The following is a 26,955-nucleotide window of genomic DNA, read 5'->3' as shown; positions in this document are numbered from 1 at the left end:
TCGCCTTCACTGAACCGATAAGTGAATGAATTTGATGGACATTGCTGCTCCTCATTACCATTTTGATATGCCACACGTATCAAACTCATTCTTGGTTTTTCTCTTACTCTGTGACTTTTTAAGTAAAAAAAACTTTGTATCATAGAATCTGGTGGTGTTTTGCTCGTGATGCCAATAGTTGATATTATTTCCATTCAACTTGGAATACATTCTTTCCCTATTCTTTGCAGATCTACGACTGAGTTTTCTCAAAAAGGACTTGATCCTTCCACTAATGTCTCAGTGAGTAACAACCCTGCAACTGCAATAGATGCCTCTGCAGAGGGTCCCCCAGCATCAGTCCAGTCTGGCTCAACTCCAGCCCCTCCTGAGCCCCAGAGCTCCACCATCAGATCAGAGGTGATGCCCTCCTCCCCAGTGGTCATTCATCATGTCCAGAGTTCCCCAGTCCACATGCAACAGTCCCAGCAATCTGCCGCCTTGACAGCTCAGCCCAGTCCTCCGCTCACCCCCAGTCCCACTCACACCACTAGTCCCCACCTGAGCAAGACTCAAGGCCGGGAATCTCCCAAAGGAGCAACCTCAGATCCACCCAGTCCTGCTCGCCTTAAGAAGACCCAGGGGAACCCAATGAATAATGGCAATGGCAATGGCATTGCACAGCAGGATCTTGTTATAGAGGAGCTCCAGAGCAGCAAGGACAAGAGTAAAAACCGAGCCATGTCCATAGAGGTATGTCAGCTGTTTTCCTGTAATTTTCCATGACAAGTAAAGTTGTTATATTCAGTTTTCTTCCCTGCATCATTTAGATGTCCAATAATTGAACTCACTTGATCTGAATGACATTATTCTGCTGATGTCATCATGTTCCGATGTTGAGTAGTAGCCCTTTTATTCATATCCTCAGAGTTTGAGAGCATTTTCTTGACGTTCTATATTCTTTGTCTGAAACTTGTAGGTAGCAGAGAAGGAATGGGAAGTGAGGAGGCAGAACATTGGTCATTATGATGGAAAAGAGTTTGAGAAGATTCTTCAGGAGGTCCAGGTCAACATGTTGAAGGGAATTCCATGTCTGGAGGTAGATGAGAACCAACCCCTGCTTTCTGCTGCTATTGTGGAACAAGGAGACAATCACAGCCCTATTGAGTCACCATCAGGTACACACCAGACATGTGTGTAACTAAGACATTAACGTGGACTTATTTTACATCCTAACACTTTTTTCTATATGTTTTAATTAATTTGTATAACAGAAGAGCCTCAGTCAGGGCCTTACTCAGAGATACCAGCCAAGAAGGGCCCTGAGAAACTCCCGAGGCCTTTGATGGAGAAACCAACCAAGCCAGCACTGGAGAAACCCTCCAAGACTGCCATCAAGCCAGCAGCCACTGACAATTTGACGAAACAGGGGTCTGACAAGACAAATAAGTCCCCACCGCCACCTCCTCCAAGGAAAACCTATCCCAGCTCCAGCACAGGCATGACCACAACACGCTCTGGCGAGGTGGTGTACACCACCAGGAAGGAGAGCGTCTCTGCTCAGGTCAGTTTTTTTGAAAGTTGCAGAGAGTAGTGAAGATCTGTGTCAATGTGATGTTTTGTCTGCTAAGTACTGAGCAGAAGGCAGGCAGCAGTTAGCTTAGCTTTTCGTGAAAGACTTCGTATCACACTCATTTACAAGATCATCATTTTCATTTTGGCGGTCCATTAATAGAGGTTTATGTGCTTTAATGTTCAAGAAATACATTATTTTTCCCACACTACACATTGTTGTAGCACTTTTTTTTTTCATCTGTGGAGGTGCCCCTCTCAATAGGCCCTGTCCGCTCTCAACTAAATCCTGGTGGTTTATTTAATCAGTCTCTTCATAATATGTTAACAAATGATTTTGTTTACATGACTACATGACAGGAGGGTGAGGAGGATGCTCCACCTCCTCCTCTGCAACCCAAGCACACCAAGGTTCCACAAGAGTCCAAGCCAAAGCCTGCCACACCACCCCCTGTTACTGCCTCTGTTACCAGAGAGGAGGAGGATGAAGGGGAAAAGATAATGGCAGAGCTCCAGGTGAGATGCATGTGAACACGCACACACACATGCACATACCGTCAAACCTGTGCTAATCCAATCAATTTATGTGAGCTTTATTGATTTCCTCACTGTGGGAGTTGGTTGCTTATCGCTTCTTCCTGCGGTGGTTGGCTTCTTCAGAAGTGGCAAAGTATGGGCACTGACAAAAGGAGCTATCGCCTTGGAACTTCATTACACTTTGTACAGCTGCGGCTGTGGTGTAAAAACTCAAATTTCCTCCCTCCACGAAATCCTTGTCCCCATGTCCCTCTCACTTGTTTCCACTCTTCAGGTTTTCCAGAAGTGCACAGTTAAGGATGTAGGGGTGAAAAATTTGATAGAGCCCACTACTCGAATTGAACCCCAAATCAAAGAACTGAGGGGGGGGGCTTTGTTACCCCTCAAAGAGAAAAAGGTAACATATATGCCGCCGTGCAGCTGCCCAGCTAACTGCCTGCCTCTGCAAACCCTTTGAAACGATCAATGGCTGTGTCTTAACACTTCTACAAACCCTGTGCTCTTGCTTTGGCTCGAGAGAAACCTATAGCAGCTGCCTCCACAAAGCTTCTTTCCTTGCTACCCTGTTTTTCCTCCCTCTTTTGATTCTGCCGGATATCGCGGCTTGGATTTTTTTTCAGGATTAAGTCTGCATAAAAATGAGCTTTTGAAAAGCCGCTGTGTCTTTGTATGATGTGTTTTACAACTGATTTAACTATCATTTGTGTTTTCTTTTGCAAATCAATAAAGACCTGTAACCTACATCGTATCTTACAGGCAATTGAATTGTCTTGTGTCTTTCTTTAATGACATTTCTTCATATAAAATCAATAGTATATACAAACCCAAAGTTTTTCACAACATATTTAAAACTCAGATTTTTTTTAGACACAAACTTTTTGCAGACTTGGTTCACCAAAGGTCAGTCTGGCCACTTTGCATGCTCCTCTCCCTCACTTATCTCCTAAAGAATTACTTCTCCATTTCTCTTTGTCTCTGCACAACTTCCCCTCAGTTTGCTTTTCCAAGCTTTACACCTTTACAACCTTTTAGTTCTCTGACAAAACAATGCACACATTTGTATAGAAGGTGCAGATGTTCCAGCATGACAAATTTTATGCAGTCAACACTTTTAAAACAACTCTTTTAGAGTATAGCAAATTAGAGGTGTATTATGAGGGTAAGCTTATACTTACTGTAAATAATACAGTGTTAAACACCACATATGAGGTAATGTTACTGAAATGAAGTCCCAAGTTATTTCACTGGCAGAAAATGAAGTCATGGTGTCAACGTAGCATACTGTGTAAGCGAGGGCTAGAAACTAAGAAAATAACATTGTTATTATGGGCGAAATTAACATATTTGTTCTGCATGCATTTTACAAATAAACTCAATACGGCATTTAATATCAGAGCCGTATGGAAAAGTAATGTTGTACGATTTAAAACCGAGCTACAGATGCAAAAGGCTAATATTGTACCATTGCCTTATAAAAGCTCATTGGCCCGTGGATGCCTCTTCAATCATTTTTGTGAATTCAAATTAATCAGCTGCAACTTGCACCAGTTGCACAGTAATATTATTCCCTCACACACTGTCCTAGCAGAGCTCAGAGCCCAGTCGAGACGATAAAGACCCAGACACAGATGAAAACGGGAACTCTACTGTGCGACAGAGCCCAGGAGTATGTATGACTTTCATTCACTTAAACTCTGGTCATAGCTATTTATTGTACATTCATTGTACATTCAGTTTGGAGGTTTTAAGATAATGACAGATTTTAAATTTCACTCTCCCAGGTAATATATTACGTGACGGGCCAGATTCCCAAAGATCAAACACCCCCTTCAGGACTGGAAGCAACCCCAGAACTCAGAGAGCTCACACAGCCTCCAACACAGGTGTCAAATGTCAATGTTAATGACAACTCTTCAAGCCAGCAACAGCAGCTGCCGCCCCTATCTCCACCACCCAAATCCCCCCCACCTGTTACGCCACCTCCTATATCTCCTAAGCCTGTTGGACTTAGTGGATTAAAACTGTTAAAGAAGCAAGTTAAACGCACAGAATCCTTGAAGACCAGCGAAGAAATGCAGAAGGGAAAAATCCTCAACAAAACAAACACTGAAAAGAAAAACAAAGTGATTAAGAAGACTGTTCCCTCGTATAAGAATACGATGCCTGAGCAAGTTGCGACTGCAACTTATGCTGTAGAAGAGACGCCCAAGCATTTTGCTCCTCCACCCAAAAAGACTTCCAAAGAGGACAGTAATCCCCCTAAAGCTAAATTTGAAGATGATGAGGAAGGGGCTGGCCTTGGTCCAGACTTACCTGGAGAAGAAGCACCTCCACCCCCAGACAACATTGCATTTATGATCACAAACACCAAAGTTCAGGCCCTGTCTTGTGGCGAATATCAACAACTAGTCAGTGCCAAGAAAGGGAGTGTCAAGACGGTTACTGTAGGCAGTGCAAGAAACAGAGCAAACACAGCAGTCAATCCTACAGTACCACATGATAATGGCTCTAACAAGAAGCCTGTCATCATCATCTTTGATGAGCCAATGGATATCCGCTCAGCTTACAAGCGCCTGTCCACAGTCTTTGAATGCGAGGAAGAACTGGAAAGGATGCTCGCAGAAGAGCGCATCGATGAGGAGAGTGAGGAGTCGGACACAGAGAGGAGTGGTGGACTGCCAGTAAAATCTGGAGATGCTGGTGGGAAAGAAGTTGGCTCCTCACAGGGTACTGTAGCCCATACCAGCTCATCATCATCGTCTTCATCTTCAATATCTGAATTAACAGACAGTGGTGGGAACTTAGAGTCAAATGGAGATGCCAAGCAAGATGGCAAGAAGAAGTTCAAGTTTAAGTTTCCGAAGAAACAGTTTGCCGCACTGACACAGGCGATTCGCACAGGCACCAAATCAGGAAAAAAGACTCTACAGGTGGTTGTGTATGAAGATGAGGAAGAGTCTGATGGTACAATCAGGCATCAAAAAGAAGCAAAGAGATTTGAGATATCACGTTCAAAATCCTTTGTGGACACCACCAAAGGACCAGCCTTGCAGAAACGGCAGAACTCTGATTCCCTCTGCAGGACAGATGAGATTCGGAAGAACACTTACAAGACTCTGGACAGCCTGGAGCAGACCATCAAGCAGCTGGAGACCACTATTAGTGAGATGGGACCGTGCTCCCCTGAGGAATCAGTCAGCACTGAAGATGCTCAGGCAGGAAATGGAAAAAGCTCAGAAAGAGTTGGGCTGAAGAGGTCTTCCTCTCTCCCTACCTCCAGAGGGCCTGGCCCTAAGGTAGCGAGCAGAAATTCATTAAAGAAGACTAAACCTCAGCTGCTTCCTCGTCCTGTAGTCACCCCTTCTACCACCACAACCAACACCACCACTGTCCTCAGTGTCCCCAGCACCATACAACAGGTCTCTCTCTAGCTTTTGTTGCTCCAGGAGACTTTGGGTCCTTCTCTTTCACTTTCCAACCTACCTTCACTCCAACGCTAACCCCTGAAATTTAAAAGATCATTAATCCACTCCACAGGTGCTCAGAAATGTTGGCAATGACCCCTGTGGCTCTCTGCCTCTACAAAATCATGGTGACATGATTGGGGTGGCATTTTGTTGGGTTCCTGGCTACCATCTTTCTCCTGCAGTTCACTGCTAAAACTCTAAGGTTTTCAGCAAGTGGTGCTCTGATCATCAAAGACATCGTCATGATGCTCTGGTTACTTCCTTGTTCTTGACTGCATGTACTATGTATACTGACTCTAAAGTTTATGGTCCCACTGGGTGCATGACCTTTCACTGGTGTTGATTGTTGACGTGTTAAAAGAAATTTTTTTCTTTTTTTTTACCTGTTTGTGCCTTGACTTTTCATACTTCCTATGTGGTGTATTTTTTTTTTCCTATCTTTTTTTTATTTCCTGTTTTGTTTTTCATTTGGATCCCCTTGCAGAACACCAGTGTCGCTTCCCCTTCTAGTCGGATGCCCGTCCCTATGTCTGCGAAGTCCAGGCAGTCGCCGGGTACGACTGACAAAGCAGGAAAACAGCAAAAACTGCAGGACGCTCAGAGGCAGTTCCGACAGGTAGTTTTACTGTAGGGTCTTACCAGAGACTAGAGGAAAAAAATACATACGAAATCGAACGCATGAGGCATAAACGGGGGGAAAAAAAGACTACCAAAGCTGTGAGATTTCAAGTGTTTTAAAAAATAAAGCCATCATGATGGTGACTGTGGATCTGGTAATGTTTCTCTCGAGTCTGCAATGAGACAAAGGCATGTTGACTGTTACCCCATAACATCACTGTACTGTATGCTTCTGCATGTCCACACTGCTCATGGTTTTCACTGTGTTGGTGGCTAAAAAAAAATGGAGAAAGGCAAAGAAAGTGGAATCCTATCCTGTCATCATCTGAGTTGTCATCACATCTCCAGTTCCCATCACAGTTGAGTTCCTAAACAGTGTTGCCAAGTCCTAAAATGCTTCTGGCAATGTTCACACACAAACTTAACTGACTCTTCAGCTATGCTCCTCCCTTCTCACAATGCACCTCTGCTCAAACCCAACATCACTGCGCAGCTTCCTTAACCCAACGGTGATATATTTCCTTATCGTCAGGACCTCGGCATAACCCACTCATCTTGCACCATCAGTTCAGTGGAATACAGGTCCACATTTCCCCTGTCTGTTTTTACTCTTTAAACCCCTAACCCTGTGTTCTAATTTTCTCCAGTCCTTGTATGCATCTTTGCCTTCTGGATTTTCTCCCACAGCCCCTCACGATGTCTAACAATCCCTCTAACACAAAGACATTCTGTCGAGATCCTGTCTGCCATTGTGCTGCCTCATCTTTGCACTGTTCTGTTTCTTGGTAACATGTCTCTCAGTTCAGTGCATCTCGCCTTTCCAGTAAAAAAAAAAAACAGCTTCCGTATATGTTGTTTTTGGTGTCTTTAAGTTGTGTCTTAGAAATATTAATGTTTGTGCAGTCATAGCATTTGTCTTTGTGAATAACTTATAGTTTTATTTAACATCGTCCTGCCTTTTCCATGTATTAATTTACCAGTTTTCTTTTTTGACAACGAGTATCTGTTTTGGCATCTGTTTGCAGGCTAACGGAAGTGCTAAAAGAGTGGGAGGGGATCATAAAACTACTTCCCCCACTATACCCATCTCTAAAATCCCTGCTTTTTATCCTAGCTCTACTAAAGGCAGCTCCCAGCCTGCACAAAACTCAGATGCTGCTAATCCCATTAACCCGTCTTCCTCCTCTGTGACAAAGTCCTCCATCCTTTCCTCTCACACTCATCGTTCCGGTTCCCTGTCCTCCTCCTCCCATATCCCCTCATTGTCTAACGGTTCCCTCAAACTACCCTCAGCCTCACAGCACACAGGTAAAGCTCTCTCGTTCTCCTCGCAGACTCAGAACGGTCGAGTGCACTCCTCCTCCTCCTCCTCTTCATTCTCCTCCTCCTCCTCCTCTTCCTCCTCCTCCCCCTCCCCTCTGTCGCCCACACCTTTGGGCCCAGGTGGAAAGAGCATCCGCACCATACACACCCCCAGCTTCACCAGCTACAGATCCCACAACGGCAGCAACGGCAAATCCTGCATCCCAACAGCCACAGCAGCTAAGGACACCACTTAGCCCCATTATCGCTCCTCTGGCTTTACAGCCCAGCAGGTAGACCTGATCATGTTTAATGTAATATAGTTTTGGTTTGGGTTTTATTCCTGTGTTTTTTTTTAAAGGTTTTGTTAGAAAAGTATTAAATGATGCACTCCCTCACTTCACCTTTTATTTGACACTGGCATTCACACTCTGCTACTCTCCTCTCATTTTCAGCTCATTTGTCAAATTTCACTCAGATTTTGATTATCTCTCAAAGGTGTAACGGATATTTTGACAAAATATTTTGTAATGTTACTAAAAGTGATTTAGTTTGACCACTTTGTAGTTAAAGTGGATGACTTTCATTGTGTTGAAAGTATATTTTCTTGCTGTAGCTACGAATAGGGAATTGATGTACAATCACAAAATACCATGTAAAATTTGTTTTATTTTTGAAAGAAGAGATTGAATAACCTTAGTATATATCGTTTATATTTCTTATGTTGCCAGACATTCAACACAGCTCTTGTAAATGCCTTTGATGAATGTATACAAAATGTATACACATTTTAACTCATGAATAACTTTAGTTTTTTAAGAGTGTTTCCTTATTTTTCTCCCATAATGAACTGCCAATTTATTTTACAGATTTACAACTGGTATCATGAATAATACAAGTTTTGATTTTCTTGTGCCTATTTGCCAAAGTTGTTTTATTAATGACTCACTTCAGGCCTAACTCAGTCATGAGAATTTGGGGAATTTACATGTACTCTCTTGGTTTGATGCCTGAAGTGTTAACCTCAGTGTTTGTACTGCTGGTCATGGTTTGTCAAGTTAACATGTATTGTTGTTGTTAACATCATCTGTGCTGAATAGAAAGTGATTAATCTGTCCAATTACATGTACATACAGCTAAATGCTTCTACTAAGAAAATGAGTAGTTTTGTTAACGTACCAAAGTTTATTTGTATGCATGCCTTTCAAATACTTTAGGAGAGTGGTGTTAAAGAAGAATTACGTTTGCACAGATAGATTTTGTAAATATTTGTTTTTCTCTCCTTTTTTTATGTAAAGCTTTAAATCATAGTACAAAGGAGCAATGTAAGACAAAAAGTGTGTTGGAATAGCGAAAATAAAGACTTGCATGCTTGCAGTGCATTGTGTTGTTTTTAATTATGTGATTCTGGTGCGTGTGCGTGCATGTGGGTGTTTGTGTATAAATACAACAGCCGTCATGCACCACAAAACAGTTCTTACTTCTGCTTCACTTGTCTCTTACTCTCACAGTAGTGTCTACACTGGTGGCTAACATATTCTAGAATTCTGCTTCGCTGCATTTGCAGGTAAGAATACAATAAATAAAACTGCTCCATATTTGAGAGTCTTACACTCTTAATTTACTCTTACTGAATTTCTTTTAATGATCATTTTTAGATTTTAGAAGAGCTGAAATTATCGGTGCTATCTCTTTTTTGTTTATCAGAATTTCCGGTGAACACTTAGCACACAATCTTTAAAAAACTTACTTGAAATTTAATTCTATAGCCAGTAACTGAGGCTCAGTGGAAGCATCAATAAATGTAATTAAATTCATTTTTACAGTAAGAAAAATTTTAAACTAAATAATTTTGTCATACAAATGTATCCTTTATTAAAAAGTATGTTTACACTCTGAATGGAAATTACTTTCATGATCTGTATATTTGCTTGTTTTTGGTTTGTTCTTCACATTTTATATGATGTAAACAAATTCTAACTTCCAAAAGTTGCTCATGCAGTTATTGTCCTGCTTTAAGCGAAGCAAGAGGAGTTCCTCTTTCTAATAAGTTTCATTTACACATGACATTTCATTTTCAGATCACATTGTAGTCACACTGTGCCCATTCTCTTCAATTTCACTCCTAGTTTTGTTTTTACAATGTGTGAATGACTTAAACGTTGTGTGACTGTGGAATATCACAAGGCTATTGGTTTCCAGGACTGGTTACTATGTGTACTCATATTCCCCACTTGTAAGTCGCTTTGGATGAAAGCATCTTCTAAATGACATCTTTGTGCTACACCAGGTGGACCTTCACCCCAACAACAATGAATATTTCTGAGGAGGAGATAGAGAGCTTGTACAGCACATCTATGACATTGTGGAATGCTATCCTCTCCACATTTTATAGCCTGATTTTCATCATCGCCGTGCCTGGAAATGCCTTGGCACTGTGGGCATTCTGTCGTCAGAAAACCACATCCTCCTCCAAGGTCTTCCTGAAGAATCTATCTGTTGCTGACATCTCTTATGTGCTTATTCTACCCATGCGTATAGTTTACCACCTCTCTAATAGCCACTGGCCCTTGGGTGACATCCTGTGTCAAGTGTCAGGCTTCCTCTTCTACCTGAACATGTACTGCAGTCTCTACCTAATGAGTTTCATCAGCCTGGACCGACTGCTGGCAGTGGTTTTACCTTTAAAATCTCAGTCAGTTAGGAAACCTTTGTATGCAAACGTAGCTGTTGGCATACTTTGGGTGACAGTTGTTGTATCTATGAGTCCAACACTTTTCTCAAAGGTCAGCACCAACTCATCAAGCTTGTGCAACAAGCTGTATCTGGAGAATACAACTCCCACGGCTTTGGTTTCGACTATTGTGGCTTTTTTTATCCCCCTCAGCACCATAGTTATCTCCTACATACTCATTCTGTTCAAACTGAGGAAACTCAAGCAACAGGAAGAGCGTCCAGTGAGAGACAAAGCTATGAAAATGATCATACTAATAGTGATGAACTTCCTGTTGGCATTTGTGCCCTACCATGTGTGCAGAGTAATATACATTCAAAGTCACAGTGAAGGCAATGTCACTGTCACAAGCTGGGAGCCACTGAGAAGAGCCAATCAGATCACATCTGCACTGACCTGCATTAGTGGTGTACTGGATCCTGTGATGTATTTCTTTTTAAACCGTGCATACAGGAACACAGTTCTTCAGCTGTTCTGTAAAAATCAGGAACGTAATCGGTAACCACTGAATAAGGATTTTCTGAGAGCTTTCAACCATTGTTGAATAATTTACATGGATCTTTACTATCTCTACATTTTTTTATTCCCTTTTCTAGATTTTGGGTCCACTGGGTTGGGACAGTTGCTGTCTGGATACTCCTCTGATCACTATGACACATGTAGCTTAACCAGCATCAACTATGAAATTATATTTATTTTGACTATTTGCCACAGAACTTTAACTCCAAAGCCTGGTAACATAACAAAACTTCTGCTTCAAAGTACTGAGAAGGTCCCTTAAAAGACGATAAAAGGAAATCTTTTTTCCCATTTGATTGCCACCATTTTTTTCCAAAGGAGAGATAGCACTGGTGAATAAGGGAGATCTTTTAACTCCTAGATATCGCCACAAAACCCCACCAGCTGAAAACGTATATTCAGACAATTCTTTTGCCCCAGAAACATTGTGTTTCAAAGAAGAAATTATTCAGTTAAGCTCTAATATGATTAAATGTACAACAGACAAGCAGGAAAACAAACAAATTTATATTTTTGATGTTTTTTTTTTTTTTAAACCACTTGTCAGAAAAAATATGGACAAATACTCAAATGTAAAAACTGATCAATGCATGAAAGTATTTTGTTTTAGTCTAAATACCACACCTTTAATTTGGCTTTCCAATTGGTGTGACCATGAAAGAACTATAGTATATCTAATATACTCCTCCGGTTACCTGAAATAAAGAATGGTATAATATCATACTCATCTGTAAGAAGATATAATAATTTTGTTTTGAAGGTCTACTAGTAAAGTTTTACTTGTTTGAATGTTAAAATAAACTTCTGCTTGGATGTGATATAAATAGATGTGACACAGACATTCTAATTTAGATAAGTGAACTTAGTTCAGTATTTTCAGAGGAGTTTTATTATCGGCACTTCTTTTGAGACACCATTTTGGTACCACAGCTTAAAATTGAAAGTTTAACGTAAAACCTGGCTGATCTTATTAGACGCAAGTTTGCATCACACTGCCGATGTTTAGGATTTTAGAAATATTGCATGAAACAGTTACGATTAATAATAACATCTGATTAACCCTTTGATGCGCAACATATGCACACCCCCTCTAATGCACAACTTGGGTAAAAAATGACCCGCATTCATTTCCCAGGTTATTTCATGCTGGCTGAGTTTCTCTTTGTTCTATCTATTGAAATCAATTTAATTTATGATTGAATATTCCACGTATTCTTTAAATATCAGTTTTTGATCATCACTGATCATTATTTTCATTTTTACTTTCATACTTTATAAGCAAAAGTAGTTTTTATATTACTACATCGAATTTACACACATGGGTCAAAAATGACCCATTCATCCAAGTGTGACATAAAATAAAGTAACTTAATACTATTTAACTTGTTTCAAGTTGTTACTTTAGCAGTGAGTGGGGCCAAACACTTACCGGTATTTAGTATTTGCAACATGTTTGTCATTTTTTCACACACACATACTGTCAGGTTTTTGGGGTGGCAAAGCAGGTGGACCCAAATGCAGACACTGCAGGCTGAGGGAGTTTGAACAAAGGATCTTTAATATAACCAAAAAGGGTTATAGGCAAGATCCAAAAACAGAAAATGGAAGAACAAGGCAAATAGGGAAAACATGACTATGACTATGACTTTGACTATGACGACTACAAGACAAACACAACTACCAGACAAAGACCAGAACGGCAAGACTTTGTTTGGAAGACTAATAACGCATCAACAAAATAAAAAACTTAAATACAAAGGGGAAGAACAGGTGAAGAGAGGGAGAAGAAGCTCAGGTGAGGGGAGTGAGCAGAACATGGATTGGCGGGGAAAACACTAGGTGGCAGGGATGAACAAACAATACAACAAGACAGAGGTGTGAGCAATCAAAAGCGAGCAGGAAAAAGACAAAGACAGTAAGTAAAAATGGAACAGAACACAACCACTACAAAAATAAAACAGGAACTAAATAAAAGAACCAAGACAGGAGATAACAACCATGATAACAGATAACACCTAACCCTAACTAAAATAGAATATGTCAACAGCTAGCTAATAATAATTATTTGTAACTTTCTGACAATACTCACTCTCAAGGTAACCTAAACCTAATCATCATATTATGTAATGTAATGTTATCTTTCACTACTGTCATCAAGAAATCTCTAAAGTAATATTAGTACAATTGAAAAACAATACTTACTGTACTTAGATGTGTGATGGAAGCTGTGCTCGGCTGTGAAATGGTAATGTGGGTCCTGTCTGACCCATGTGTGTAAACTTGATGTAGCAATACAAAAGCTGTGCTTCTTCATAAAGTAAGAGAGAAAAATAAAAATAAAGATTTGTGCTGAACAAAATCAAGATATTTAATGCATACTTGGAATAGAAAATGATTAATGATTAATTTATTTCAGAGATATATCATAAAAAACACTCAGCCATACATGAAGTAACATAGAAAATTAATGCGGGTATTTTTTTTTACCCATGTTGTGCATTAGAGGGGTAGTGATACAAAAAGGGTTTTTATTCAAAAAGTAAGAAAGGAAAAAATAGTTAATTGAGGAATACCTTGAATATTGAATGATTAATTTAATTTATTGCAAAGATATGGAAAATGAAAACTCAGCCGGGTCACTTTTGACCCATGTTGCGCATCAATGGGTTAAAAAGAAAATACGAAAATGTCTCAGACGTCATCTGTTTTGGTTCAGTAAACGTCTAGATGTTTTGCAATATCTATATTCGTTATGACACCAGTAAAGATAGATCAATGATTTTATTAATTTAATTATATATGTTTAATTCGAGAGCTAAATAACACGAATCATAACTTGCGTTAAGTTAGTGGGGTTACCGTTCTTTCAAAAAATTCGACTTTTACCCAGTTTGACTTGGTTGGGCATCCGTATTAAACTTGTTACCAAGGCAGCCAGGAAGAAGCTGTGAAGGGAGCGGACCGTTATGCCTGTTGTTTAAAGTTAGCTTCGTGTATTTTCGACTCGACCTGAGAGTTTTATTTGATATTGTTTCGAAGCAAAACTATGTACAAGGAGGTCTTTGTCATGCTTGTGGTATTTACGCCTATAAATGTCACCAATTGTGTATTGTCAAACACGAAACTTTGCATTGAGTTAGCTAACCGAGTGTAACCGTGAATGTCGTTATGTGTCAGGTACGAATACTTCAAGTTTGTTATACAGAAGAGCGTTTGGTCGCGATTTTGTTGATTTAAGTCACTCTCGTGGTCATGTCAGTTCTCAGTTTTGCGGAAAGTTGGTTAGCTCAGTGGCAGTTATTGTACATTTTCTATTGTGATATGGTTCATACAAAAACAAAGGGATTAGAATAACCAATCACAATATTATTTTCCAAAGATATATTGTTTTTAATCGTTTTCACTGTACATTCCTATCCTGCTTGTCACCGCACTGTGGCAGCTATGGATATTAGAAAAGGCTGAGCACCTATAAAGTTTGGTCACCGTCATGGGCACCGCATCTTCTTTGGTGAGCCCAGGAGAGGTGATTGAAGATGGATATGGGGGTGAGAGGGGGGAAGCCTGTGAGATACCGGTTGAAGTCAAGCCCAAAGCCCGACTCCTGCGCAGCTCCTTCCGTCGAGGACCTCGGGTGATTGGGGCCAGTTTCAAATCCACGGGATCTGTGGATCTCGAGTATGCTGCAGAGTATGAGAGACTCCGTAAAGAGTATGAAATCTTCCGTGTCAGCAAGAATAATGAGATCTCATCTATGCAGAAGAAGGAGGCTAAGCTTGATGAGGAGAACAAGAGGCTGAGAGCAGAGCTACAGGTACGTAGAGGGAAGAGTCAGCTTATTTTAGCACAGCCCTAACAAGAATTGGGGTGTTTTAACAATCCTGATTGTGACGAACAGGCGCTACAGAAGACCTACCAGAAGATTCTTCGAGAGAAAGAAGGTGCTCTTGAGGCCAAGTATCAAGCTATGGAGAGAGCTGCCACTTTTGAGCATGACAGGGACAAAGTAAAACGACAGTTTAAGGTAAAATTTACCACGTTACTATACAAGATTATACCATACTATACTATACTATACATAGTAGTAAAGACATACTCAAGGGTGCAGCTCTAAAGTACTTTCTAATTTAAATGCAGATTTTTCGCGAGACAAAAGAGAAGGAGATACAGGATCTCCTTCGGGCGAAGAGAGATTTGGAGGCCAAATTGCAACAGTTGCAGTCTCAGGGTATACATGTCTACGATCTTAATGACTCGGACTCAGAGGACAACCAAAACACTGTGACTGGTAATAATACAAAGATGTGCAGAAAGCTGGCACCTTTGCTTTCTTTTGTTTATCTGTTGATATGCTCTTTACATCCATTTTGTTTAGCGCCACAGTGTTTATTTTCTGTTTTCCACAGCTGCAGGAACACAGTGTGAGTATTGGACTGGTGGGGTGCTGGGAAGTGAGCCCTCGATGGGTAGCATGATGCAGCTGCAGCAGACTTTCAGAGGACCGGAGTTTGCACACAGTTTGATAGATGTAGAAGGACCCTTCGCAAATGTGAGCAGAGGTAAGTAAAGTTTGGCAAAAAAAGGCTTCGTGATGTGGGTTGTAGGCATGCCAAAATTAGCCCCGACAAATCTTTTCCCCACGGCTACAGCGGTGGCAGCAACGCTGTAAAATTTTGCTATACTTGACTGGAAACTGTCCATTTTTTACCAACATATCTAACATTTTTATTTTTTTGAGGGCAATTTTTAAAATATGCATTTATCTTTCTCTGGGTTACTTTTACATGTACAGTATTCCCTTATGTGTCCGTCTTTGATAGACGACTGGGATGCTGCAGTAGCCAGTCTGCTTCAGGTATCACCTCATGTGCCCCAGGCCTTATGGAGTAACACTGTGCGCTGCTACCTAATCTCTACCCAGGACACCAAAGCAGAGCTGGATATCTTTATTAAGGTTTGTTACACGGGCACCATAAATCAGAAAAAAACTGTACTTTTTCTGCTTTCATTGGATATTGTTGAACTACTTTTAAGTTTTCCACCGTTTTGGGACAATTTCTGGATACGGCTCATAGATGTGCAGCAATATGACTTGATTTTTGATAATTGAATTATGTTAATAAGTGACTTTTAATCAAATGTACTGTGGTGCTCCTGTGAAGAAGTTCTCGTCTGCCTATTTGGCATCCTCACTGAAACAGACAAAATGATTAATTTGTCTTTTTTGACTAGAAATATTACAGTCAAGTTAAACTCACACATTGAGGCTGAGTTTAATATATAATCTATATTTTTAAGCCAGGAAAATAGTTTGGTTAAAACACGACCTCTTTAAATATCAGAGTAAGAACCATCTGTGTTAAAATTACACTTTGTTTTGAGACCTATTAGTAATCATTGTCTGGGAAAACTTGTGGCTTTTGTTTCATTGACAGAAACACTCTTCGGTTTTAAGACAAATGTGTGAGGGTCTAGGTCATTTCTACCTGAATGTCTGCTTCCCAGAGGAGATTGCTGCTTCGTACGCTATGGAGCGCAAGCAGGAGATCGAAAGGAGTTCTGTGTGTGTGCTTCTTCTCAAATCTACTGTCACTAGGTACAGTAAGTTCTGCAACTCACTGGGTAACTGTCATCTCATGAGGATTATACATACAGTGGATAACAATTTTGGTATCGATATTCATCCAAAAATTCATTTGTGTAGCTCTGTTGTAGAGGATTGTGAAGAAGCTTTTGTGAAGAATCCAGATGGCCATTCACTGGTGCTGTACCTCAGGACCGAAGAGGATCACAATTTGACTGGACCCATTAGGCAACTCTTAGAAAGCGTCAATGCTGCAGACAAGGCGGCCAAAATTAAGGTGTGTGCCCTCTCATTGATAGAGAAAATAGGATAAAGGGGAGAAGTCTCACCAAGACCAGGTTATGTGCTGCAGTGTAAGCCCTGTGTTATTTTGTTTTTGTATTACTGATCACATGAAAGACAGCTTTTAAAATCATTATGAGCCACTTCTGCGCTCAGACAAGGACCTACTTTCCGTTCCTCGCACCAGACTAAAAACATATGGAGATAGGGCCTTCTGTTCAACTGCCCCTACCCTATGGAACAATCTGCCACTTCACATCCGTTCTGCCCCCTCTCTACTACAGTTCAAAAAGAATCTAAAAACACATCTCTTCTCCATGTCCTACTCTTCTTAAACCACCCCCCCGGCCTTACCCTTCCCCCTTCTTTTCTCTTGTTAAGCGACCTTGGGTACCCTGAAAGGCGCTATATAAGTCCAAGTTATTATTATTATTACTTATGAGGGCATTTCTACTGTAATGTCAGTGGATTTTAAGCTTTAGAGATCAGTTCACATCTCTGTCTCTATTGTGAAGATATGAGTTTAAATACCAACAACAAAATTATGAGAGTATGTTGACTTTGTCTCAGTAAGACGCTCATCCCTTTACTCTACAATTAGTGGTTTGATCCCTTGTCCTGATCTCTTTAGATAGTTGTTCATCGTTGCATGAAGAACATCTTCATAACATATTTCATTTTATCTTTTATTTCCAGGTGGTTGATCATAGTGGCACTGCAGAAGAAGGGGCGAACCTGATTTATGCTCAACTAGAGAAAGTAATCAAGCAGGTACACACCATCTTTCATTCGCACCAGTCTCATAACAGACTAATGAATCCTAAAGGAAAGTTTTTAAGGAAATGATTTTGACGCTGCCTGTCCCTGACTTTTTTCTTTCCTGTGTTGTATCCTCACCATTTAGGAGTTGCTGGGTTTTGAAGGAGCAGATGTTGACTCTAAGGACTCTGCCATAGATGAGGGGCGGGAAGAGGACTCGGGAGATGTGCTGTGGGACCTGCATGATGAGCAGGAGCAGATTGAGTCCTATCAGCAGGCTTGTAGCAGCACCACCACCCAATTAGGCTTCCAAAAGGTTCGGCAGATCTTCTTCTCTAATTTAATTTTCAGTACATTTTTCTCCATTTATTTCACTCAGTCTTTGTTGTGTGTGATGTTCTTTTTAGTATATAGATCGTCTGAATGACATGATAGCTGCTCCCCCTCCCACTCCGCCTCTCCTAGTGTCTGGTGGTCCAGGCTCAGGAAAGTCTCTCTTGCTCTCCAAATGGTAACAACCAGTTTCTTCGGTTAGGTTTAATGTGCCCCAGCATTGCTGGACTCCTTTGAATGTTGAATGAATCATTTTCTCTTGTCTTATCTAACTAGCTCTGTTGCAGAGTGGCACAACAATAATTTACATTTAACTTCAGATCCACTTTGTTAAAGTTGCAGGTGCTCACGGTGTGATGTGTCATCGTGGAAAAAGATGATCCTTTTGTATGGTTTTTATACTTTGCTAACCGGTGTTTGATTTTCCTTAGGATCGAGCTGCAACAGAAGCAATCCCCCAACACTTTGTTCCTTTATCATTTTGTTGGTCGACATCTTTCCGGGAGCTCCGAGCCAGTTCTCATTATCAAACGCCTCACAGTAAAAGTAAGGAGTCTCCATCAACGACTTACTTCCAGTGAAAGCTTTCTTTGTTAACGAGTGTGAGCGCATGTTGTCTGTCTGTCTGTTATCACTTAGCTGCTGCAGCACTTCTGGTCCATTTCTGGCTTGTCCATGGAGCCCAGTAAGATCTTGGAAGAGTTTCCTCGGTGGCTTGAAAGATTATCAGCACGTCATCAAGGAAACATTATCATTATCATCGACTCGATCGACCAAATACAGGTATCCCCCCTCTCCCCTAATTTAAGATCCTTTTAGATATTTTTCTCACGGTCGTGTTTTGATGGATTTTGGCTTCTGTGCAGTCGTTCTCTCTGTTTTTAGGACGATTCATATAACCCTACAATTTGTCTCATTCTGTTTCAGCAAGCAGAGAGACACATGAAGTGGCTGATTGACCCTCTCCCTGTCAATGTCAGAGTGGTGGTGTCTGTCAACGTAGAGACGTGTCCTCAAGCTTGGAGGTGATGAATGTAAATTTAACTGAATGGCAGTTTGCTATACATGTGTTGTGTAGATTTGAATGATGAATTATTTATTTTCCATGCACTTGTATGCATTTGTAAATAGGCAATGTTTGTATTATCATTTATAAATGAGTGACTTTATCTGTTTAGGTTGTGGCCCACACTCCACTTAGACCCACTTAGTCCAAGAGAAGTGAGGAGTGTAGTTAATACAGAGTGCCAGGGCTTGGACCTCAGACTCACCAAGGACCAGGTCATTTATCCCTGCCCAATCACTCCTTATTTGAATGAAATGTGTCTTGTAAGACGGAAGCGGTTTGTGTTTGTTAGAGATCCACACTGAAAAGTTTATTTTGTTTTAGGAGAAGAAACTGGAGAGGCACTGTCGCTCTGCTCCGACCTGCAACGCACTCTATGTCACACTGCTGGCAAGGATGATCACCAGGTCTGTGGGTTTTGGGGTTCTTCTTTTATTTGCCTTTAGAGAAAAATGTATTTCCATTAGAAGTGGTTAGTATCTGACTCTGCTATACGATAAGCAATTTGCTTTCATTTGCTTCAGAGGCTGAGAATAGAAAGAAAAAAGGTTTTAGTCAACGTTGGCAATTCTGTCAAGTCTTTTTGAAAACACGGTGGATGTGATGCTACGCTTCAAAACTGCACTGTTCTGGGACCTCTCACTACTATTCATTCCAATTGAATATTTGTAATTGTATGTTTTTTTGCATGACTTCCTTGACGTAAAAATTTCACAAATGACTTGCTTTATGTGGGTCATCCATGATTTCATATTAGATGCATCTTGTTCTATTTAAAGTTCCACGCCTGTATTTTGTTTGGTTTACTTTTCTTCCTAGTGGTAGAGCTTGCTGGTCACTGGAGAAGAGCCTGGAACAGTGTCTACAGTGTCAGGACACCATGTCACTCTACCGCCTGGCTCTCAAGATGATGTTGAACTCCTTCAGCACAGACAGAGAGCGACACATGATGAGAGAGGTGACTTAAACATAAAATCATAATTACTGGTCTTAGTTAGAAATACACGTTTTCATAAATTCACTCCCTATATGAATCTTTTTAATGCTTAGCAGAAGAATAAGCACTTGTGTTTTGTCTCCTCAGATGCTGTGCCTTGTATTTGCCAGCCATAATGGAGTGAGCGAATCAGAGGTATTAGATCTTTTCCCAGAGCTAGAGTTGCCTTTGCTGTCCTCTCTGCTCCACCACTTGAATAGACTCTGCATTGTAACCCTTCATTGTGGACTCATCAGGTTTCAGCACCTGCAGGTAAGTAGGGTCCTTGGCCAGAAAATAGAGGACAAAATGCATTAAAGAATTACTCATTAAACAGTTTTCATCATGTGTGGGTGTCTTAGGCTTGGGAGGCAGTGAGGCTGGAGTTCTTGGGTGGAGGGAGTAGCTCCACGTCTTACAGAGAGAAACTAATCCATTACTTCAACCAACAGCTCAGGTCCTCACAGCACTTTTCCTCCACTCAAACATGTACAGCACAAGTCTTTTTGTACGAATCATGTCACTGTGTGTGTGTGTGTGTGTGTGTGTGTGTGTGTGTGTGTGTGTGTGTGTAGCCAGGACTGCGTGACATGGCGTGTTGCAGATGAGCTTCCATGGCTGCTCCAACAGCAGGAGGACAGGACTAAACTACAGCTCAGTCTTTTGAACCTATTTGTTTCCCAAAACCTTTACAAGAGGTAAATGTTTGCGTTGGCTAAAAACCTAGAAACACAAAAGGTGGTATTACACACGCCCTAGCCTTTTTATTAAGATATTACCTTTTGCTTTTTTTCCCAGGGGTCATTTCTCTGAGCTGCTAGCCTATTGGCAGTATGTGGGCAAAGACAAAAGCTCCATGGCTTCTGAGTACTTTGACTCTCTGAAACGCTATGAGAAGAACTGCGAGAGTGAAGATGGCATGACTAAGCTTGCAAACTTGTATGAGACTTTGGGACGTTTCCTCAAAGATCTTGGCCTTCCTAGTCAGGTAAAGAAATAAAATAAAATTCTGCTTAGAAAGCTCACATATCAACAGTTGTGAGTTTATCTGATTCAGTGTGTTTGTTTAGGCTGTCGCCCCATTACAGAGGTCTCTCGAGATCAGAGAGACAGCCCTGGATCCGGACCATCCCAGCGTAGCTCGCTCTCTTCACCAGCTGGCTTCAGTTTATGTCCAGTGGAAGAAGTATGGCAATGCTGAACAGCTGTACAAGCAAGCGCTTGAGATAAGTGAGAATGCCTATGGTGCAGAGCACGCCAGCGTGGCACGAGAGCTGGAGTCACTCGCCATGCTCTTTCAGAAGCAAAACAAGTAAATTTGACCTTTGCTTTATCCTTTAATTGCGCCATTTGTTGGTTTTGTACACGTGGTATAGTTCTAAAAGTTCTCCACCGATTGTGGTGGTTTTCTAGAAGCAGGATTCACTTTCGCACGTTTAGTAGCTTACACCTTCTGCTTTTAATATCAGGTTTGAACAAGCTGAAAAACTAAGGAAGAGGTCAGTGAAGATCCGTCAGAAGACTGCCCGCCAGAAAGGTCATATGGTGAGCATATTTCCCAGGTAATCACTGGCTATGTCATACTCACTTAATCAGACATGTGGTCCACACCTTCGGTCTTCTCCACTTTTCAGTATGGCTTCACTTTATTGAGGCGCAGAGCCCTCCAGCTAGAAGAGCTAACCCTTGGGAAAGACTCTGCAGACTGTGCCAAAACACTCAATGAGCTGGGTGTCCTCTACTACCTCCAAAACAACCTGGAGTAAGGCTTACAGCAATTGGCCAGCAACACATAATGTATAGTGACTATTCAGTGTGAAGTTCCAGCCTTGTACTTTGAGCAGGACAATTTGCAAACCAGCTTGCTAAGTAGTCTGTTTTTTTTTTTTTCTTTTTTCTTTTCACCAGTGCCGCCAAAGTGTTCCTGACGCGCTCTCTGGAGATGCGTCAACGTGTCCTCGGTCCAGATCACCCGGACTGCGCTCAGTCCCTCAATAACCTGGCAGCGCTGCACACTGAAAAGAAGGACTACGAGACAGCAGAGGACTTGTATGAGAAGGCGCTGGACATCCGCAAGAGAGCCTTGTCACCAGACCACCCCTCTTTGGCATACACTCTCAAACACCTGGCCATGCTCTATAAACGCAGAGTGAGACATGAGTGCCCGTTGACCCTGGAATGTCCAGAATTTCTTGCTGATAAACTCATCTGGTGTTGGTTTTTGGCAGTTAATGTAACTTGATGTGTGTTGCACAGGGGAAACTTGAGAGGGCAGTTCCACTGTATGAGCTGTCTCTGGAGATTAGGGAAAAAAGTTTTGGGCCCAAACACCCCAGTGTGGCCACGGCTCTGGTCAACCTAGCAGTAATCTACTGCCAGCTGGTGAGACTGGTCATCCTCCCTTTTCTGTCTGTACCACATACTCCAGACTTGCATATTTCTATAGTATGCAGTGCACTGTGTTGAAAGAAGTAATTTTGCAAGTTATTGTGTGTTTAAATAATTAGAAACTTGTGATTTAATATTATATATATTTTTTAAAGAGGCAAATAACTGAAAATGTATTTTTCTTTGGCAGAAGAAGCACAGTGAGGCCTTGCCCCTTTACCAACGAGCACTGAAAGTGTATGAGGATAGTTTGGGGCGCTCACATCCACGAGTCGGAGAGACCCTAAAAAACCTGGCTGTGCTCTGGTAAAGTTTTAAACATTTCACTAATCATAAGTCCATCATGGACGTTGTTATGTTTCATGTTAGTCTGAATGTTTTTCTTCCAATCCAGCTATGAGGAGGGTGACTTTGAGAGGGCAGCGGAGCTCTACAAGCGAGCAATGGAAATTAAAGAGGCAGAGCCATCATTAGTGTGCGGTAACGCCCCGTCTCGTCATTCCTCCAGTGGAGACACATTCAGTCTGAGGGGGCCTGCTCCCCTCCCACATGCCCCGAGGTGACTCTGTTAACCATTATTGCCACTCGTCACTAAACTCCAACTGCCAACGAGTAGCATACATATAAAATGCAATGTTTCATCACAAAGGAAATCATGTTGGGCATCTCACTGTGAATATTGTTATAGACATTACTGTGAAGCAATGATGCTCAAGAGCACATGGGAGGTCTTTTGTAGAATGATCAAGTAATCAGCTTTTAAAAGAACACTCGGTCAAGGAGAAGCCAGAGCAGCACAGAAAGACAGTGCCAAGTGTCTAAAAGCCATACACAGAGGCACCCATGCAGGCCTCTGGCTGCACTTTTACATTACATGTACTGTCTGGCGAAGATTAGGGAACTGTGTTCTCACACCTGACACACACTTCCAGTTTCAGGTTCCCAGTTTAGTGAGTTATAAGGCATGACTCCACTTTTTACCCCTGAGTTGATCCCTGATGAAAGGTAAAGTTCTATTTCTTTATAGAAATTAGGCTTTGTGGTTTGATCTGAAACCTGTGGATCAGCCAAACGTATATTTTAATATCTAATCATGTGTATAAGACGCTAAGAATCTGTTAAACTAGTCCTTTTACAAGCTTTGAACCCAGTTTTACAGCAGTCTTCAAACTGTTCAACTTCCCTCGTAAAAAATGAACTGTCTTCTAATAATAGTTAGCTGGACCGTCTCATCATAAGCACTTTTGTTTTCAAGTCTACACTTTAGGCTTTCTGAATTCAAATTATTTGGGAGCTGTCTCCAAAATCAAATGTGCTTTCAGTATTTTATGTTTATGTACATGTAGTGTTTAAAAGTTTGAGTATTCCTTAAAAGGCAACATATAGAAACCAAAGTACAAGTCATAAGCAAGAACTGTTTGCCGAAATATGGTTTCCGATAATAATTTCATGCCGTGTAGCAACACTAAATGTACATGTATTTATTCATTTATCACACACACTTTGGGGTCTTGCCAAAAACAATGATTGTGCTCGTTAAGTCTAAGTTTTTACTGTCAGACAGAAGGTATGTGATGCCAAAAGGGAACTTAACCCTAATCCAAAAAAATAAAATCACACATTTCTTTTGTGTTTTCATATATGCATGTATTTATATCATGTAATTGGAATCTGTAAAAGCTGTACAGGACAATAAGAAAAATCCAACGTGTTAATATTGTATTCCATCTAATAAATACTTTATTGAGAGGACAATGTTCGGTTTTGTTGCTGCAGTTATTTCCTTAAAGCTGAGTGAATGACAAGCGTACATAGTTGAGAGGTTTTAGCACCCAATCAGTAGCTGAAACCTCGAAAAAACACATTAATTGATGCACTAACTGATATTTATTTATTTAGGTTTGTTGACATTTCAAGAGAACCTGATGTAATTCCAGATGCCTTTTCCTGTGTGTGTGAATTGCCTTTAGCAGCACTTTTCATGCATTCCCCATGTTTAGCTGTTACTAGAGTATTTCTTCTAGTTTCCTGTTATAAATTAATTGCGTTTTTTATGGAGGATGCTACAAAAGAACGAATGAGAAAAGGTATGTCTGGCAGAAATGCATCTTCAGATTCTTGCCTACAACTTTTTCATCTGCGCCATTAAGTCTTCAAGGCTCTGTTCAGTCTCCTCCACCGTCTCCCCGCTTGTTTTGTCCTGGTGCAAACAAAAGAAAACATACGATTATCCTGATGTGGTTTTAAAAGGATTTAAAGTATGCTCCCTTTGAAAACATTATTTTCCACACCGCCTCCTTTCCTCAACATCACCTACCCAGGCACTGCTGTTATTTTACATGAATAATTTAACAAAATGACTAATTAGGAATACATACTTGAGCAGGAATGGTATAAGCCACAGTGATGCCCTCTGGGAGGTCAGGCACAGCTCCCGATGCAGCCTGTAACTCTGCATCAGTTACCTCTGATACCAGTTCAATACCTGCACAGTACGACTTAGTGTTAGCACATCCAGCCAAACGACACTATGTTACACATCAGTCTCTGTAAGCTCCACCGGCTGCTTTTGCTCACCCCAATCATTGTCTTCATGTACGACCTCCTCTTCTTCCTGCACAACTTGCACCTTTGGTCGCTCTGCTTCTTTCTTCTAAACGGAAAAGGTTGCACAGATAGAAACAGTCAGAATTTCCTAAGTAATACCGAAAACCTGATACAAACAAACAGTGAGCATGCACACCTTGTACTCGTCCTGTTGTCTCCTGCAGTGGCGATCGTTACACTGGGGGTTGGCTTTCATGGCCATGGTGGGGAAGAAGTCCTGCATGGCATTGTAGCCAAGATAGTAACTGACAGTTCCAAACTTCAACAGATACCTGGAGGACAAAACATTTATTTAACCACGTTTAAAATCTCCTATTTAGTATTTAAACCAACTTTGTATTTTAGGATTCAACTTGGCTGGAAATAATGACAACATACTTGAGGACATTTTGTACCAGGAGGCCTGCAACAACTCCCATTGTTGTTGGTAAGCTAGCAGCACACACTCCCTCCCGTTTGAGGGTCTTCTCGTCAATGTTAGCAGCTACCACCAATGGCGGCGCACACTAACAAAAGATTTTGTACCGTTTTACATGTGGACAAGCGCAATTTCAAAGGTAAACAAAAAGTGTTGTTTGCATGTGGACGTACAGCAAAACAGGCCGTCTCCCCAGGATTGATGAGCTGGATGTGTCCCGATACAGCATTCTCACTCACACCAGACTCCATCCAGATCTGACCTAGTTCATTACAGCCCTGAAATAAACACGACAAACCTAATGCAATCTGAAAGCGTACCCACTGTTTGCCCATTTGTGCTTAGTTTTTTTTCAATTTTTTTGTGAGAGAGATATACTTACTGTATTGATGGCCATTCTGGCCTCAAAGTTGTCGACACAGCTCAGGACCAAATCCACTGCTTTCCCTTCTTCCAGTCCCCCATTACTGAAAAAACACAATCATTTGTTGTAATTGACATTTGCAGAATAAAAGGGGGGAGGGAGGGAGGGGGGGGCAAAGGTAGAAGACCACAAACAATTAATGGTAATGCAAACCTGATACGATCCATGAAATGTGTGAAATTCTCCATTGTTGTGATGTTGTAGTTATGGGTCTCAAACGCCACATCTGGATTAATGTTTCTGTCAGGGAAAAGGGAGTCAAGTCTAAGTAAAAGAACTGGACTGGAGTTGTGGGTGGACGGGCAAGTGGCTCTCTGCTGACCACAGTGTACCTGAGTGTGTGCTCGGCTGCTTCCACTTTACTGAGGCCTGCCTGGTGAGGCTGGAAGAACAGTCTGTTCATGTTGGCAAGCTCGACTTTATCATAGTCAAAGAGGAGCAGCTGTGACACCACAAAAATATATACATTAGTGAAAATGCGCACAAGGACAAAGAACAGAGTCCCGTGGATATTTTTCTTTTTTAAATGGGTTAAAGGTTCTATTACCTTACCAATGCCACATCTCGTGAGCATTTCAGCTGTCACGCTGCCAACACCCCCGACACCAACTACGGCTACTGTGAATGTCCGGATTTTCTGTCGACACATTAACAGGATAACACATAACAATAAGCCATTTAAGATGACATCAAAAATCCTGACAGCTGACATCTAAAATGCATCCAGGAATATTAGTTAACATGCAGAAAAAAATTGTAAGGCATCATGTAAACTTCAGTTTCTCCTCATCATGACATTTCTGGCCATACCATTTATGAAAAGAGCGATTAAATACCTCATAATCATCCACGATTCCCATTCTCTTTAGAGCCATTAGGCGGCTGAAACAAAACCACAGCTGAGATTAGCTTGTAGTCTATGAGGTACATTCATTCATTTGAGAAACGGGCGACTCACAAGGCGTCGCCTGTCAGAGCTGTAAGAGCACCAAGCACTTCTTTTTTTATTCAAAAGCCAAAGTAATGGACAAAAAATAGATATATAATAATCACCTGTACGGGTTGGAATCCACGACTTCGGCGCTCATTTTGTCAATTTTGGGTCTGTTCAGCGCCTGGTTGTGAGCATCTTCCACAGCACACTGCTTCTGCTTACACTTTATCAGCTCATTCTCCAGCTCTCGCACCCTCAGCTTCAGCTCCTCCACCGTCGCCATTAGCAGAACTAATACCGGCAAAAAAAAACAATGGGGACGAAATGGGATGTTACGGGTAACTCGTCGGACGTAAACGCGGAATAAAATCTGTACGGGAAAGTACACGTCTTCGCTTCTCAAATCAGCTGTCAGGATGTGTGCTTACAGAAACGTCGTCCGTGCAGGAAACGAGC

General features: G+C 41.3%; 4 protein-coding genes across 13 annotated transcripts in view; 3 read left to right on the top strand and 1 right to left on the bottom strand.

Moving 5' to 3' along the window:
- The window catches only part of kiaa1217 (KIAA1217 ortholog), a 120,402-nt gene extending 111,550 nt beyond the window's left edge, over positions 1-8,852 (top strand). For 7 of the 10 annotated variants that reach the window (XM_075452114.1, XM_075452109.1, XM_075452115.1 and 4 more), the window contains 9 exons: positions 231-732; positions 959-1,157; positions 1,254-1,543; positions 1,912-2,067; positions 2,363-2,485; positions 3,674-3,754; positions 3,870-5,507; positions 6,040-6,171; positions 7,199-8,852. In XM_075452114.1, coding sequence (XP_075308229.1) covers positions 231-732; positions 959-1,157; positions 1,254-1,543; positions 1,912-2,067; positions 2,363-2,485; positions 3,674-3,754; positions 3,870-5,507; positions 6,040-6,171; positions 7,199-7,732 — 3,655 coding nt within the window. In that variant the 3' untranslated portion in view covers positions 7,733-8,852. The remainder of the gene's footprint in view (positions 1-230; positions 733-958; positions 1,158-1,253; positions 1,544-1,911; positions 2,068-2,362; positions 2,486-3,673; positions 3,755-3,869; positions 5,508-6,039; positions 6,172-7,198) is intronic. The other 3 variants (XM_075452113.1, XM_075452119.1, XM_075452118.1) reach the window with 3 other exon arrangements.
- Positions 8,853-8,966: 114 nt separating this feature from the next.
- On the top strand, positions 8,967-10,773 carry LOC142370121 (uracil nucleotide/cysteinyl leukotriene receptor). Its single transcript, XM_075452562.1, has 2 exons — positions 8,967-9,042; positions 9,766-10,773. The coding sequence occupies exon 2, from the start codon at positions 9,788-9,790 to the stop codon at positions 10,709-10,711; it is 924 nt and encodes a 307-aa protein (XP_075308677.1). The 5' UTR covers positions 8,967-9,042; positions 9,766-9,787; the 3' UTR covers positions 10,712-10,773.
- A 2,812-nt stretch (positions 10,774-13,585) lies between these two features.
- On the top strand, positions 13,586-23,864 carry nphp3 (nephronophthisis 3). The gene is made up of 27 exons (XM_075452018.1): positions 13,586-14,542; positions 14,627-14,752; positions 14,866-15,016; positions 15,135-15,287; positions 15,549-15,682; positions 16,164-16,324; positions 16,433-16,589; positions 17,291-17,365; positions 17,499-17,669; positions 17,761-17,864; positions 18,118-18,232; positions 18,326-18,469; positions 18,614-18,711; positions 18,865-18,967; positions 19,077-19,159; positions 19,572-19,710; positions 19,837-20,001; positions 20,091-20,185; positions 20,304-20,426; positions 20,527-20,716; positions 20,799-21,040; positions 21,198-21,273; positions 21,363-21,490; positions 21,637-21,877; positions 21,985-22,110; positions 22,307-22,422; positions 22,511-23,864. The coding sequence occupies exons 1-27, from the start codon at positions 14,219-14,221 to the stop codon at positions 22,677-22,679; spliced, it is 3,909 nt and encodes a 1,302-aa protein (XP_075308133.1). The 5' UTR covers positions 13,586-14,218; the 3' UTR covers positions 22,680-23,864.
- On the bottom strand, positions 23,583-26,940 carry uba5 (ubiquitin-like modifier activating enzyme 5). The gene is made up of 12 exons (XM_075452023.1): positions 26,619-26,940; positions 26,402-26,447; positions 26,113-26,202; positions 25,898-26,007; positions 25,719-25,805; positions 25,524-25,608; positions 25,315-25,419; positions 25,102-25,229; positions 24,860-24,995; positions 24,694-24,769; positions 24,495-24,601; positions 23,583-24,316 (listed from the first exon to the last, which is right to left on the bottom strand). Exons 1-12 carry the CDS (start codon positions 26,780-26,782, stop codon positions 24,239-24,241), a joined length of 1,212 nt encoding a protein of 403 aa, XP_075308138.1. The 5' UTR covers positions 26,783-26,940; the 3' UTR covers positions 23,583-24,238.
- Positions 26,941-26,955: the final 15 nt, after the last annotated feature.

This window comes from Odontesthes bonariensis, chromosome 20, assembly GCF_027942865.1.
Source record: "Odontesthes bonariensis isolate fOdoBon6 chromosome 20, fOdoBon6.hap1, whole genome shotgun sequence".
In the NCBI taxonomy this organism is placed as follows: Eukaryota; Metazoa; Chordata; class Actinopteri; order Atheriniformes; family Atherinopsidae; genus Odontesthes; species Odontesthes bonariensis.
The sequence above is the reverse complement of the archived record's forward strand: the minus strand, read 5'-3'. Positions and strand labels throughout refer to the sequence as shown.

Excerpts from the sequence above, each read along its gene's own strand:
- LOC142370121 (XM_075452562.1), top strand. The coding sequence starts at position 9,788 with ATGAATATTTCTGAGGAGGAGATAGAGAGCTTGTACAGCACATCTATG.
- nphp3 (XM_075452018.1), top strand. The coding sequence starts at position 14,219 with ATGGGCACCGCATCTTCTTTGGTGAGCCCAGGAGAGGTGATTGAAGAT. Across the intron at positions 15,288-15,548 it reads CTTCGCAAATGTGAGCAGAG|ACGACTGGGATGCTGCAGTA; the intron begins GTAAGTAAAGTT and ends CGTCTTTGATAG. Across the intron at positions 17,865-18,117 it reads TCTCTCTTGCTCTCCAAATG|GATCGAGCTGCAACAGAAGC; the intron begins GTAACAACCAGT and ends GATTTTCCTTAG.
- uba5 (XM_075452023.1), bottom strand. The coding sequence starts at position 26,782 with ATGGCGACGGTGGAGGAGCTGAAGCTGAGGGTGCGAGAGCTGGAGAAT. Across the intron at positions 26,203-26,401 it reads GAATCGTGGATGATTATGAG|AAAATCCGGACATTCACAGT; the intron begins GTATTTAATCGC and ends ATGTGTCGACAG. Across the intron at positions 24,602-24,693 it reads ACATGAAGACAATGATTGGG|GTATTGAACTGGTATCAGAG; the intron begins GTGAGCAAAAGC and ends CGTACTGTGCAG.